The sequence below is a fragment of the Protopterus annectens genome, chromosome 9.part0 (genome assembly GCF_019279795.1).
Source record: "Protopterus annectens isolate FY-2018-M chromosome 9.part0, PAN1.0, whole genome shotgun sequence".
In the NCBI taxonomy this organism is placed as follows: domain Eukaryota; kingdom Metazoa; phylum Chordata; order Ceratodontiformes; family Protopteridae; genus Protopterus; species Protopterus annectens.
Window position 1 is genome coordinate 156620914 of NC_056743.1, and position 16992 is coordinate 156637905.

General features: G+C 31.4%; 1 protein-coding gene across 1 annotated transcript in view; it reads left to right on the forward strand.

The window, feature by feature from the left end:
* Window positions 1-14889, forward strand: part of LOC122811099 (dispanin subfamily A member 2b-like) — a 41615-nt gene extending 26726 nt beyond the window's left edge. Inside the window, exon 2 of the mRNA XM_044082676.1 lies at window positions 14386-14889. Coding sequence (XP_043938611.1) covers window positions 14386-14544 — 159 coding nt within the window. The 3' untranslated portion in view covers window positions 14545-14889. The remainder of the gene's footprint in view (window positions 1-14385) is intronic.
* Window positions 14890-16992: the final 2103 nt, after the last annotated feature.

Below are 16992 nucleotides of genomic sequence, written 5' to 3' on the forward strand. Positions count from 1 at the left end.
AGTCCATATTCAATCATTTTAACTCATTCCCTCCAGTACAGCTCTTCTGAGTCTGTAACTTTAACTCCCAGTGGGTGTGGCTTGAGCCTTTAAAATGAATGTCTAACCTTACAGTTCTAATAAATACTCATTAGCAGAGGTCAAATGTCCATACAATTGTGTTGGGCATCATGTACGCTTCAAGATAAAATATTAGGACACCTTGTATGTAGTAAGGATTTGGAATTATTAATGCAAATGTGGACAAGCAATATTTGATGCCTAGAAGAGCAGTAGGAGGTAACTGCAGAAATGTCTGGAAGTGCACTTGGATATAATTATTTAACATATGTAAAGAAATTATTTTTTTTTAAATCAACATTTAATTAGTATTTTCTAATAAATGTACTTTCAACAAACTGTTTCATATAGAATTATTATTTCTCATCTTAATAACACATAATTCACTATAACAAATGGTCTTTGCAATATTTATAAATTCAACCATTGAGGGACTACTGGAAATTTCAATTTTTAGTGGCCACTTTTATAGCTATTGTTTAAATATTCCAAAAAAGATATTGTGATTTAGAAATGTATTTATTATTTATTTATTTATTTGCAGTTGTTTAACCAGGATAGTCCATTGGGCCCAAGGAACCCATTTTCAATGGAGTCCTGGGGAGAAAAGCTCCACATACAGATTATACAAAGATTAAGTTCCACACATAGATTACTTGATGATTACAGAGTAAACATTATACAATTTCAGGTTATAATCATGTCAAATATATTTGAATCAAAAGTAATACATGCAATAGTATTTAATGTAAAATTTTTTTTTTTTTTTTTTTTTTTTTTATAGGTAGTTAGATGCAGTAGGCTGATAGGTAGTTAGATGCAGTAGGCTGATAGGAAGTTATATGCAGTAGGCTAGGAGATTGTTGGGTATAAGTAGGGAAATTATATACTACAAGCAAGCTTGAAATGTATATCTGGGATTTGTAAGAAGGGGAAGAGAAGAAGAGTAACCTGAGGAATTGCAGCATTACAAATTACAAAATATTTAGTTAACTTAAAATTGTCAGACCATAATGCTTGTATATATATATATATATATATATATATATATATATATATATATATATATGGATCACCTTTAGATGCATTTCACCGACACAGAATCCGTCGAAAACACCGACAACGCAGATGACCGACAAGGTGAGAACCAGGGATTTCATGTTAGGAGAGGAGCAGACAGGTGTGGTGCTGATAGTGACGGACTGTGGGTTTAGGGGTGGGTTAAGTGAGTTAGGGTTAGGTAAGTGTGCAGTTGTGTCGGACCTTAGGGTTAGGGTTTGGGTTACGGTTAGTGCATGTATGGTTGTGTGTATTGTCGGTATTTTGTGTTGTCGGTCTGTTGGTGTCGGTGATTTGTGTTTCGGCGTTGTGGCATTTCGGTTAACTGAAGGTGATCCATATATATGTATATATATATATATATATATATATATATATATATATATATATATATATCAGCATTATTCCAGACAGGTTTTAATACTTCACTAGCAAAATTCATACTTTGCCAATCTGCTTTTAAACTGGGATTGCATCTCCAGCATCTAATATGACTTCAATGTTATGTGGAGTAATAAAAGCCTTATGAAAAAAAAATCCATGAAAATATCTTACTGGTTAAAAATGTTGATGTACTTCCAGGTGATTTAAATATCCACTTTTATCAAACTCTGAAATAATAATATTTAGTTGATGAACAAGGCCCCAGTATTCATCTTTGATATTTGACATATGGTTTTATTAATCTGTATACAATTGATATGTATCCCTTGTTATTATTTAAATTATTTCTACATTTCATTAAATATTTGATAAGGCTTGGAAAGTATTTTTATTAGAGTTGTTATATATCCTAATTTAGATATTAAATAGTGTCTGATAGTTTGTATTATAAGCCAATTATTTGAGTCAAAATCATATTTTCTTATTAAAGTATGATTTTTTGTTTCATTTAATGATTGATTCCAAAATATTAGTTCTTTATTTCTTAAGATCAACATTGTATTCATAGTTGAATAATCTATATAATCATCTGTAAAAGCTGTAGGAAATAATGTAAATATCCAATATTTTAAATCAGAACTTTTATAGATAAAAATTTTAAAAGTGATCTAAATATTGATGTAATTAGAATTTGTTATTTTAAAACTATGTTTAAATAAAGCATAGTTTATTAAACAAAGTTATTTGGCAAGATTTGATTATGTATCTTTATTTTTGTCCATTTCAAACTATATATACTCATGTATAGTTTTCCATTTTGCTGAATAATGCATATTTAACTACACATTTACTGTTTTAAAAACTGAGGATAATATATACGATTCTACGTCTGGAAAACCAATTCCTCCATCCTCCCAATTTCTTATATGAAAATCAAAAGTTGTCCTAGATTTATTAGGGTACCAAAAAAAATCTAAGAATATTATTAATTCTGTTAACATGTATGTTTTTTTGGAGGAGTGATCGATCAACATACAGTATTTTGGTAAGATTGTCATTTAATTTAAAATTAATATTTGCTCCATAGAAAAATATAAATTATTCCATTTATTTATTCACATTGTAATTTTTTTATAATATATTCAAAATATAATGAAACTATAATTGGTTGTTAGAATGATACACACATGTTTTATCATTATTCTAATCAAAATCAACATTATTCTTTAATTTATCATTTTTTGTTAAGTAATAAAGCTTTTTTTATTATTATTAAAATTTAGGCCAGATACTTTTTCAGAGTCCTGTAATAAGTGCAGTAATGTTTCTAATGATAATTCTATATTTCATATTGTTAATAAAATGTCTACAAAAAGTATTTTAAAGTAATATAAGTTCATCAACTCAAAACCTATAACATTTTGATTCATTCTAATAAAATTAGCTAACAGTTTTATTATTAAGGCAAAAAGTAAAGGTGAAAGAGGGCATCCCTCTTTTGTACCATTATTCATTTTAAATTATTTTGAAAGATATGAATCTATTTCGATAAGCATAATGATTTTTATATAAACTGAGAATTAAATTTATGAAGTTGCTTGCAAAATTATATTCTTTGTCTCAACTAAATAGATCCAGTTTATTGAGTCAAACACTTTTAAATTGTAATTGATGACTCTATCTTTTTTCTTAGCATAATCTCTTAATGACATGATTATTTTTAATATTATCTTGTGCTTGTCTACATAAAATGAATCATATTTGATCTTTATCTACTAAAATAGTTACATTTTGATTTATTCTATTTTCTAGAATTGGCATAATTTTGTAGTTTGTATTTAAGAGATATAGTTCTACATAAAGAACACAATCTTAGATCTTTATCTTGTTTTAGGGTAGGTGATAGTAAGGTGTATTTACAAGAGGGTGGAATATTGTCATTCGTTGTAACTTCTGTATAAACCTTTAATAAAATAGTTAATGGTTCATTTGGGAACAATTTATAAACTTCAGGAAATAATTCCATCATTGCCTTGTGCTTTATTATTTTTTTATTATTTTATTTTTTATTTGTTCTTTAATATCTGTCAAAGTTATAGGATTTTCTATCTTTATTTGCTCTAAATGTAGTATTTTGTGAATATTCTTAATTAGAAATTCCTTAATATTTTCTGGTTCTCTTGTATGGTCTAATATATTTAAGTTTTCAAAGTAAGTTTTAAAACATTCTAATATATCTTCTACGTCTGTAGCATTTTTTCTTCCCATTTAAAATATTAATATAATTAGCTTTATTAATTTTCTTGTTTCTGATAGCTAATTTATGTAGTCTTACTGGATTCAAATACTGTCTGTAATTTATATTTCTCTAGATTAATTGACACTTTATGATTTACAGTTTTTGCATATTTTAAGTTTACATCAGTATGTACATATCCTAAATCTTCCCATTTTGTATATGTATCTTAAGTTTATAAATTTAAATTTGTAATTCTAAAAGTTCTTTCTCCTAGTCCCTTCTTTTATTTATATATCAACTATATATTTTACCATTAATATGTTTTAAAGTGTCCTATAAAATATCAGAAACCTCTTTAATATTATTAAAAAATAAGAATTGTATTTCTTTTAAAAAACATTATTTGATTTTTTTTTTCATTTTTTATGTCTGCTGCAATTCTATTATGTGAAATTAATCTACTTGTTTTAAGGTTTATAATAAGTGTCATAGCATTATGGTTCAGCAGAGGACATGTTATAACTTTTTCAATTTCAATTACCAGTTCATTAGAAACATTTTATCTATTTTAGTTTGTGTACCAAATCTGTATGAATAAAGAGTATGTCAATGAAGTCATAGTTATAAAATCAACATCTTTTAAATGTAAGGTATTATTGAAATTTTTAAGGTCTTAGCCAGAGCTGAACATCTATGCTTTCTCTGGGAAGTAGAATCTTCATTTTTTTCAATGAACAATTAAAGTCTCCAGTTAAAATCAAATTTTCTCAAAAAGAAGGAAAAAAAGACCCAATACAGGGTCACACTACGAACAATAGCCTGAAATCCTCGACCACTGTGTAAGTGAGAAAGGCACCAGCACAGGAACGTTGAAGTTGTAAAATTTATTCCAAACAAACACATAGACTGAGCGCTTTCACCAGCAACCTGGTTTCTTCAGAGTCATAAATCACAAGTATAAGAACAGCCTATAAATACCCACTACCCTACCAAACTAACAAAGCATAATTAATTAATTAACTAAATAAACAAAATTAATTAACTCAATTAAATAATTGGACTCAATAACATTGTAATACCAAAAAATGTTAAGTATTAAACTGTTTACAACCAATGTGCAACAACATTCTTATCTATAATTATTAACAATACCTAACTTATATGTTATATCTTATAGCTAAAATTGCATCTTGTCAATAAACCACACAAATTGTTAAAAAAAAAATGTACAACATACAAACTGTTAAATAACAATATAAAGTGATGCCCTTACAATATACAATAAAATCTTGTCTGCTAGTAATACAATAAGCATATAGTTAGTAACATTGTTAGAAGAAACAATTTTCACATCCTATCTAAGTCATTCACCTAAAAAATAGGTATCATATAAATAACTGACATCTTCAATTCATATGTAACTATATAGTAATGCAGTTAAATCATACTAGCTCTATATTTCAATTGAGGTTTTAATGAAATGTACTCATTGAGGCCTGGATACCTCGTGGCATTTAACCTAGTCTGCCACTCCATTTCAAGCATTGCAACCCTATTTTTACTATCACATTTCATGTTTGGTTTAACCCTATCAACAATGAAAAATAAAAATTTATTAAAGTTGACACATGCCTTGGTATGCAAATAAAGTGCATTATACTCATCCTTCCTCTTAATAGAGCTATTATGTTCCCTAATTCTTTCTTTTAAACATTGTGTAGTCATGCCAACATAGAAAGCTTCACATGACATACATGAAGCAATATATACACAATTCTTGGTGTTACAACTACACATCCCAGGACATGCAATTGTACGCTTATAGCCTGTCACACAAATATAAGCCCCTTCAGCAATGAACCTACATCCCTTACAGGCACCATATTTACTCATCCGAGACCTTGTATATCCTACACTTTCCTTTTCTAAAATGTATTTTAGATTTCTACCTCTACCAAACACAATAACTGGGACCTTACCCAAAATCATTTTGGTGTCCCTACTCAGAAAATATTCCCATATATTTCTTAGACTTGTACTAAGCTCAAGTGCATTTTCATTATATTTGAGTATAAACTTCGGTCCATCCTTTTGAGTATTTATATCATTGCCCAAATTAACCAAAGTTGCCTTATGTCCTCTATCTTTCAAAATAGGGATGTATTTGCTCTTTCTCTTTTTGTAAATTTCTTTCTTGATACTAAGTAGCAATGTTAATGGGTATCCCCTATCCAGGAACATCCCTATTAAAATGAACATTTCTTTTTTAAACAATTCATCATTACTGATGAGCCTGGACATACGGACCATCTGGTCCTTAACCACTCCTTTTCTCTGATGGAATGGGTGACAACTTGTGTAGTGTAACAAAGAATTGGAATAGCTTGGTTTTCTAAATATAGTACTAACTAATCCCTCTTCCGATTTGGATATAGTGATGTCCAAATAATTTACAGTTGTCAAACTCCAAGTGTAAGTGAACCTGAGGAACTTAGTGGTACTGTTGATGTAAGATATAAAATCTACCACACTCTCCTCATCTCCTTTCCATAGAATAAGCAGGTCATCTAAGAATCTACTATACAACAAAATGTTATCTTTAAATCTTGATTCAAAAATATGAAACCTTTCCCATGCCAACAGCACTAGGTTATCGCCACACCAGTAAGCTGTTGATATAATTCTCCCTCAAATTGTATAAAATTGTTATTCAAGATGAGTTCCATAAGATCGTGGCAGATCTCAATCCTTTCACTATCAAAACTGGGGCTAGCTAATAAGCTACTGTAAAAAAAATCCAATCCCTCTCTATGAGGAATCACAGAGAACAGATTAATCACATCAATAGTTAAGAAACCAAACATACTAGTGTTCATACTTTGAATTCCCCTGAGCCTCTCCAAACAGTGCCAAGAGTCTTTAAGGATATGAACTACATGTTTTAGAGCTTTTTTACAAAAATGGTCTACAAATGCTGCTGATGGCTCAGTTTTTGACCCCTTAGCCGATACTATGGGTCTAAATTTTAGATGTTCTGTTCCCTTGTGCACCTTGGGTATTCCAAAAAGCCTAGGCATTTTGGGAAACTTGACTGTAAGATATTCATATTCACCCTCATTAATCATCCCCTGGTACAATGCATCCAATAAGTATAAGTCAATCTTAGCATATGCTCTGTTAACCTCATTAATCAATACTCTACTGTATGTAGCATCATCACCTAAAAGCTCCATCATGTGACTACTATAGTCTATCTTATTCATGATAACATGCCCCCTCCCTTATCAGGCCTCATGCAACTATACTGGTTTGTTGTTACAACTTCATGCAAAACCGTTTTCTCCTCTACAGTTAAGTTGTCCTCCAAGTGTGACTTTTGTGAACAAATTCTTCTAAAGTCATATTCAACTAACTGTTCAAAAGTATTAATCTCTGCATTGGGGGGGGGGGTATAAACGTGCTCTTTCTCTTTCTTTTAACATTTTTTGGTATTACAATGTTATTGAGTCTAATTATTTAATTGAGTTAATTAATTTTGTTTATTTAGTTAATTAATTATGCTTTGTTAGTTTGGTAGGGTAGTGGGTATTTATAGGCTGTTCTTATACTTGTGATTTATAACTCTGAAGAAACCAGGTTGCTGGTGAAAGCGCTCAGTCTATGTGTTTGTTTGGAATAAATTTTACAACTTCAACGTTCCTGTGCTGGTGCCTTTCTCACTTACACAATGGTCGAGGATTTCAGGCTAAAATCAAATTTTCTCTCATATATGATGTAATTGTAACCAAATATTTTCTTGAGTAATTATCTCCAATTCCCGGTATCCAATATGCATTTGCTAAAGCATATATTTGTTTTCTGCAATTCAGTAACCACAATGTTCAGCATCCTATTTTTATCTTAATGTGTCTTTAACAATAGGAATTATTGTATTATGTTTCCGTAGAATAACAGTATCTTTCTTTCTTTTTCTTTTTTTTTTTATTTATTTTTTGTTTGTTTTAAAATATGAACTTAAAATTATTGTATAGCCCTTGGATTTCAATCTAACAATATCATCTTGTATTAAATGAGTTTCTTGTATAAAGATTGTGAGCTTTTTGTATATTTAGATATTTAAACTCCCTATTTTAGACCTACTATTTAAACGATTTATATTCAGTGAAATGCATTTAGAGTCATATTACAATTAAAACTACAAAAACAGTAAAAATTATGAACATTCTGTAATGAATGTGGTGAATAGCCATGTTCTCGAATTTTTTCCTCAGGAAAAAATTCAGTTGGCCGTTATCGAAAATTGCCCTTTGTGTTTCATGTGTATGGCCCTGTGAAGTTTTCCTGAGGAAACATTCACGGACGTGGCCATTTGTGCTTTAAAGCATTTGCTCTTTAGGTGTCGATAATTATATGTTCGAAGAAAAATCTCCTTGAGCATATAATATAGACCGATGTACTTGTGTAGCATCACATCATTTGGAACACCAAATAAAAACGTTAAGGAATGGTGTAGGTGTAAAGCTGCACCTTCCACATATTTTATCACATTTTATCTGTTTCACATGTGTATATTGTAATATACATTTCAACTTACTCTATAATCACCTTATCTGTTTACAGATTCTAGTACAATCACAGCCTCATGCCCCAATCACTCTTCCACGTAATAAAACCACAAAAGGACCTGAATCAAACTAATCTATTCTTATCTATAAAGTCAGACATAAATCCACATCTCATCTGCAGGAGGTGACAACAAAGCTATTTAAGCTTAAATTCAAGTATTGACCCTTGTGAGCCAGTTTACCTACTGATATTAAATAAAACTGCATATTATTTAAAAAAGTAATTTTATGCATTATCTTGACCTCCTTTTAATTTTCTGCCATGCCAACAAGTTGAAGCATTTGTTAATTAGTCTGCACTAGCAAAACCCCAACCATTTTTGAAATGAGTAATGGTCAAGAGTTAAACATAATTAGTTCTACATACTAGTTCAGGCATATTTTTTTAATTTAAATTCTGACCTATAATTGTGCTTTTTGGAGTGTTCACACAAGACCCTCAGTTATTAAACTTAAATGTTTCAGTATGCTGGGGATCTGCACAGATGAGATTACCAGACTTTTCTTGGGGTGTAAGTGAGGGGTACCATAGTAGAGATACAACTGATCAATACCACCTAGTGAAGCCCGATAATTCATAGGCATGGCCTTATCTCCAAGAGGCCAGTTCACCACCATCTAAGCTATTATATGGATATATATACTACCCCTGTGTCTGTGTATCTGCTTGTTTCACATGTCTCCTGATTTTATTATTAAATAATTAAAGCATTTGATGGTATTATTGAACTAATATATACATAAGATTTTAGTGTCATTCAAAAGGCACACAATATTTGTCAGCCCGGGAGGATATGTTTGAGAAACTAAACTGCTGGCTAAGGATAGACTGAAGATGTTAATGCTGAATGTCAGGAGTCTAAATGAGAAACTCCACTCCCTGTTGTTGTTTAAGTCATTAAAGCATTTGATGGTATTATTGAATTAGTAAACACATAGGATTGAATAAAATATTAAAACTGATGTGACCAGGAGGGGAAAATAAACACTAAACTATATACAATATTGGTATATAATTTTCCTTCAATACTTCCTTAATATTTTTTTAAACCTAGTCATGTTATTATTTTGTAGAGAAAGTGTGTGTGTGTGTGTGTGTGTGTGAGAGCTTAATTATATATTTTACCCTCCTGTTTAAGCATAACATATTTGTACAGCATAACATTATACAAATAAATCCAATAATCTGGATCAGATCATCAACACCTAAAGAGCAAATGCTCTAAAGTGCGAACAGCCACGTCCTCAAATTTATTCCTCTGGGAAAAGATTTGGTTGGCTGTTATTGGGAATTGCGATCTCGAAGTTGGTATATTTAGTTAGGGGGGGGGGGGCACAGCCAACAGATTATGACAAAATAAAGGGCATTTTAAAATACATGGCAAATCAGCACTTCAAGAAACATCATTGCAGTTATCCTGAATGCTGATCAATATACTACTCTTTCTCTGCCACTTCAAACTCTTTGGTGTTATTTGTTGTTACCCTCCCCCAAGTAGAGAACTTTTTCCAGATTCCAAGTTCAGAAACTATTGTTATTTTACATGACAGTTTTGCATAATGCTAAATATGTAGTTAGACGGATTAATGCATTTTTCTTAGTACATTTTTTTTAATCCGGCTACTTAAAGTGTGTTTTTTTTTTCTCCTGTTTACTGAAAATGTCATATTTAATTACATAGGTGTAGTCATAAAATAGCCAGGGAAGCAAAATCAACTTTACTGTAGATATGATAAAGTCAATCTGGCAGTACATCAGCATCAGTACAGGCACAAATTACAAATAACTTTTACTTGGTATTCATAGGTTTAATTCTCTCTGTCTTGCTTTGTGCTTGCAAACTGTGGCACTTTTAGCAGTTTAGATCTATTTTCCTAGGTGACCCTAGAAACTGCAAACTTGTACTTTGTGGGTCATACACAGAAACAAAGAAGACTTGGTTCAGTACACTGTCTTTTTTCAAAAGATATTGTAAAGTCTTTGGTGCTGTTTGCTGTTATCCAGAACACACACCTACAAGTACTTGCAAATTCTAATTATATCAAGCACAAGAGGGAATCAGTTAGTTAATACATAATGAGAACTTGCAGATTTTCAGTTTTTGTATTATCATTTGTGAAGTCTCTCCCCACATATCCTTAGCTTCCATAATAACATCCATTGTATCCCATAGACCAAATGTGTCTCCTGTAACATTGCTATTTGCACTTTGCATTTTTTCATATAATTAAATATTTTTTTCTGCTCTGTCAATACCTGTGAGACCATTCACATTCCATAATAATATGGAAAGTGTTGACATTATGATATGAAATCACTATTCTCGTCTGTTATATATGACAGCTTTTATAAATGTCTGTTTCCAGCTTTTGTGATACAGGCACCCACTAATGTTTGGCAGGTTGATCCTTTATACATGTTTTTCTTAATATCGGAGCCTAATTGCTTTTAATTAAAACCCTCAAAAAACCCTGGAACACCCCCAAAAATCTGTTTGCACACCTTTAAATAATAATGTCTTTAGTCCTATGTTGTTGGCAAAGATGAATAAGAAACACATATGTGTGTTGTTTGGGGAATTAAGATATAATATTGTCATGTCCTGTGTACTACTGGCTAGGCTCATAAAGGCTCTTGTGCCATTAGCCTAGTAATCACCTATGAACCTATAAAGTTTAACCCTCCTAATAGGAGCATTTGTCTCTGACAGACAGCTACAAACACAGTCTTATAATTAAAGGACAAAACATGATTCTATTAGTAAATGCTCAACTTCTCTGTCCTTTTTCTCCCTATTTATTGTCCATGATATGAATAAACAACAATATAGCATTTAAAATATTTTAAATTGAATGTTTTCCACCACTAAACAGAACCTTACTGTACTGTGATGGTTTTACTTTCAAAAAACTTTTATCTTGCCATGGAAAAGCTTGCTGTAGTCTCCAATTCATTGATGTTATCAAGGTCACTGAATACAGGCAGTTTTCTGGCCAATTCCCTCCTCAAACTGACATCACTACAAATGTCCTAAAAACCCACCCATGCTTTGTCACAGCTCCCAGGTCCTTCCCCTACCCACAGAGAAAGTAAAGGCTAGAACAAGGAAACAGTACATGAGTCAAGACTCCTGCTGTGAGCTGTCAATCACAGCAGGTAATAGCTTAAATTTCTGTTAGCACTTTGACAGCTATGGAATTTAGGTGTGAAGGGGGACAGGAGATGAGTCATAGTAGTAGTACAATTCAGTCTTCAAAAAAGACTGCAGTTTAGCCATTCTAAAAAGAATCAGCAGTAAAATCACTTTAAAAGTCTGTTCTGTGGCATGTGCACTGTTTATGTTTTAAGTAGTCATTGAATGGCATGAAATGTTACTTAAAAATAACTGAAAGATGGCAGTGTATGCATGCAAAATCAATGCAGTGAGAGGAGCTTTAAGAAGAAAGAGGCTTGCAGGATGACATTTTTACATACAAACACTGCATTGTGGGATACCTAGAGGCAGACTAAACACTCAGAATTACTTCAAGATGTCAGACTCCATGTGGTCAGAGAAATTTATGTATAAAAATGCTTAAAAACATGTAAATGGTCGCAGAGTGGTGTTAAAATATAGGAAACACCAAACCATGATGAAATAAACATGTTTTTGAGTCTGCGGGTGCAGTTCTCCTTTAACGTAAAGTTGAGGTTACCCATGCTAAGCACATCACTTACTGTGTTTCTACTTACTATAATTGGTGTATGTTATTTTTTATAATTATTCCACTCCCATATGTGAAAAACAACTTGCATGATTTCAGAAAACATTAACGTTTAGCCTTGAAGAAATTAATGCTTTGGCTTTCCTTTATTGCCCTGTAATTAGCTTGTCTCCATGAAAACATAGGAGAAACATTAACGTTTAGCCTTGAAAAAAATTAATGCTTTGGCTTTCCTTTATTGCCCTGTAATTAGCTTGTCTCCATGGAAACATAGGAGAAATGAAAATGTAGCTCTCGGCTGCCAACTTCTAAAGATGAGTTGAAATATTTTTTGCTAAAAGAAAACTTTTCATTATATTCAGTGTTCTCTTATTTACTTGTTTCCACTTAAAACATGCTATTAGATTAAGCCAAAATGTCTTAATCCAGACATTCACCTATGCTAAAGTAAGAGAAAATGTATCAGCTCTACATATATTATGATCCCTGTACTTATACGCCCCACCCCCACGTCAACAACTCAAGATTACAGTCTATTAACCTAAATATTATTTTGCCTAGGCTTGTTTCTCTTTTGCATTGTAATGCCTATATTTGTTAATACAAAAAAGAAAACAATCTGTTTACCTTACAATCTTTATCACATTCAACAACTAAAATATTTTACTATAAAGCATGCCATTCATATCATGAAATGTTCATAGAAATACTGCTAAGAACAGATATTGTTTACCTGCAGTTGCATTTTGCCTTCTTCTTCCCTTTCCTTAGTGTACTAAACTTTTCAACACCTTATGTTTGCAGAATAAAGGCTGTTAGGTGGTCTAGACCGTTGCAAAGACTTGCCCATTTTTGATTGCATGATCCTATAAAAAAGACATCTTCTGATTATCTTTTTAGGATGACAAATGAAATGCATATGAAATTCCAACATTTTCCTAAAAAAAAAAAAAAAAAAAAAAAAAAAAAAACTGCTGACTGTAGCTGCTAGATAAGTATAAAAAAGGAATTCTATGTATACAGTGTTCCTTTCTCAAAATGTTAAGGTATTAGGATCAATTTGTCTTGCAAACCAGATGGTCTTCCTTGATGGAATCAAGTTAGCAAGGGAGAAAGTTGGTGGCAAATTTGTTCTATTCTTTGTTCCCAATGACAAAATATACTTCCTATTCATATCATTTTTAAATGACTTGTACGTGAGCTTAATATTCATAAAGCAAACAATACAGTGACAATATGAATAGCCCTTATATGATATTAGAATCAATAATGTATATTTCTCAGGATTTGCCCTAGAAAATACAAGATTGTGAGTTGTTTGATCTTTTGTTACAGTTTCTATATGCTTAATTCAGAGAAGTACAGCTGCATTTAAGTAAAGATGTTTTCATACAGCCAGTTCTTTTCTGAATTATAAAGTATTTTTTCTGTGACTATCCCTGTTTTGTCCCACATACTGGAAACATTTACTACTTTAGATGAAAGGTATTGATCTTATAAATTTAAACTATGGCTTGACATGGAGAGTACATGTTAAGTGATTATATATGAGGCAGGCTTGCATCTATGCAGCTGTGTAATTGAGTTTACTATCATTTCACTGAATCACACTTGGTTGAGTCATCATATCATTGACTCACTTCCGCGAAAAGTTGACATGCTGAATTCCGGTATATACCAAAATAAATACTAAATTCAAAACTCCCTAAAACTCTGAACCTAAAAACAAAGATTAATATGGTCAAGAAGGGGGTGAGACTTGTCATTTGGAAATATTGGTGTCTGGCATTTTCATTGTTCAGTTTTTGGACTTCACGCAAGTTGGATTTGATCGTGTTTAATTCAGTAAAATGATAATAAACCTTGAAACTGTACATACTTTGCCTTGGGGGTCGATTTGTAAAAGTGATCATCCAATTATCAATATATAAAAGGCAATAATAGTGTCTGTTCATAAAAAAGGCATTCTGCATATTTATTGTTTTCATCTGACAGACACTTAAATTAGTCAATTGCTACAATATTTCTAGCTCGTTTAAATTACAGGTTTTCAATATTTTATACTAGTTTATTCTTATAAAGTATTGTGTTTAAATATATTTTGAAAATAAAACTGTTTTGACAACTACTGCACTCTTGCAAAGCTGAAGTATGGCACCGCCCATGATGAAATCATGCTAGGAACTATTTCTCTGTGATTTTGAGCAAGCAGGGTATCCTGCCTTTGGTACTGTGCACCCAGTTGTTTAAAAAATATAATTAAGTACAAATATTGCAAATGTAGATTTAAAATATTTTGATTTTTCTTTTCAGGCTAGAGATCGTAAGGTTATTGGAGACATGGAAGGAGCCCGCCACTATGCTTCTACTGCCAAGTGCCTAAACATCACAACTCTTACCTTGACCCTACTGACCGTGATTATTTTTGTCATCCTTGTATTTGTTGGAGTCATTTTTTTCCCACATCTATAGCTCTTCTGGCAGAAGATCCAAGTTTAACCATTACTTCTGCCTATGATGTGACATATTCAGAACAATGAAGAATATGGCAACCATAAGCAAAAGGCCTTCAGTATGTGTCCTGATGACAGCTTTGGTCATTTCTATGTATAGTTCAATTTTCTCATAAGCAAAAAAAAAAAAAGACTCTCTCATGCTTTTAGTTAATTATAAAGAACATCCAGAGCTAATCTTTGGTGGAAAATTACAGGAATGTCCAACAAAACCTGAAAAATGGCAGTGTATATGTTTGCAAATCATATGTGGATGGTATTGTCTTTACTGCAGATACATAATAAAGCTGTATTTCATTCTAAATTTGATTAGTGTGCCATTCCATTAATATGGTATATACATTTTTCAGTTTCGAAATTAATACCTCAAATGGGGAAAACAGGAACGATAGAAGTTAATCAGTGGTTTTCAGTAGAAGAATGACATACTAGACTTTGGATCTCAGAACTTTTATTATACAATGTTGCTGTTCTACCGAAATGCAGGTACTGGTGCTGATGATAAGATAAAGAAGTAGAAAATAGAACAGTTACTAGACAGCCTGTTTTGTGGGACCATATTACAAGTACAAACAAAGGAGGACAGCAACACTGTGCTGGGTTACCTTAATGAAAACCGGTTTTATTTGGTTAAATTTATATTTTGTGCTAAGTTTTTGAGCCATAACACTTGTTCCAACTTGTTTGATATTATGGAATGTTTCAATTAAAATCATAGCACTAAAATTCAGAATTAATGCAGCAGTCTGTGTCTCATTAATACAGATTTAAGGACACTGTTTAATTTATGTCCTAGTGCTCTATTTGTGTTAAATTATAGAATCCATCAATACTTATATATTCTGCATATGCAAAAAGATTGTTAGCTCTGATTACTGTATAAATAATGTCTAAAATGTCATACTTAGACTTAAATTATAACACCTTTCAGGAAAATGAATACATGCAATGCATCAGTGTCAGTTTTCCTTCTACTTTTTTACAAATGTACAAACACATGCTCTTTCTGTCTTCTGTTGTATTTGTCAACACAGATCATGATGTAAACTGCATTGGGAAATACAATTTATACTAATCATGTTCGTCAACTTAAAGTAGATTTAAAACATTGCAACTGAAACAGGACACAAACACTTCAGCATGCTGACTAATATGTCAACAGAGGAATTAATAACACTAAAATATTTAATGAATTGTATACGTATGGTGTTAAACATAAGAATTATTAACTGTAGTCATAAAATTGATATAGAAAATAATAACCAAAGAGATTTAAAAAATTGGAGACCAATTGCACTGCACAATACAGAGTATAAAATCTTTTGCAAAACATTACAGCTAAGATTAAAGTCTAAACTGGTTTCATTATTAGATCTAGGAATATACGGAATATCGGGAACATCTATGATTGATTTATTAATTACAATTAAAATTGTAATATCTAATTTTATGACTATTTCAATCTTCAGTATTATCATGTGACATAGCAAAGGCATTTAATAATGTATCTCTTGACAGTCTGTATCACATTCTAAAGCCATATGGTTTAAGGTCAATGTTTTATAAATTGTATCAAATCTTTTTACACTAAATCCACAGTTAACCCTATTGTCAACAGATAGGTGGGTAAAACTATTGTTCTTAAAATGGTAGTAGGTGGGGCTGCCCCATGAACAGTAATGTATTAGCACTGGTTATAGGAGCTGTATTTTATGGAGTTAGATATTAGATGAATCTTTTTACATATTCCTTTTTATGCAATGATATCCTGATTCCTTGTATGTATGCATATGCAGATGATATAACACTTGTGTCAAAAATGTCTAATGAATTGGAAAAAAATGTTGCATTGGTTTAAAAAATCTTTTCATATTTTGGTCTGTCTTTAAATGTAAGCAACTTCTGGATATGTTTCACAGTAAATGTTGGGTAACAAAGATATTAATTTTTCTAGCCAAAGAATAAGAATTTTGGGTGTTCATTTTGGGACACAAGAATTTGTGTGGAAAGAGTGTCATGCTTTATTGGATAAGGTCTGCAAAAACAATTTCTGCCAAACTTTCACACATTCCTATAATAAAGTATATCTTATTAATGGAATGTTTTTGAGCAATTATAAGCTATTTGTTTTCAGTTTATTTTTCTCCATTAAATGGGAAGCAAGATTATTATCAGCTGTTTTTCGATTTTTTTTGGCAGACCATGTTAAATTCTATAATAAGAGGTGTTTTATTTTCACAGACACACTACTCCCTATGAAAGTAGAAGGAGAAGTTACTTCAGTAGCAGACTCTGAGCTTTTCTTTTGTTCCTTTATTGAAGAAGTATCTGAAGAATCTCTCGACTGCATAACTTAATTGCTCCTTGTATATTTACTACAAGAAGTTTGTGATTTTCCTATCTAATG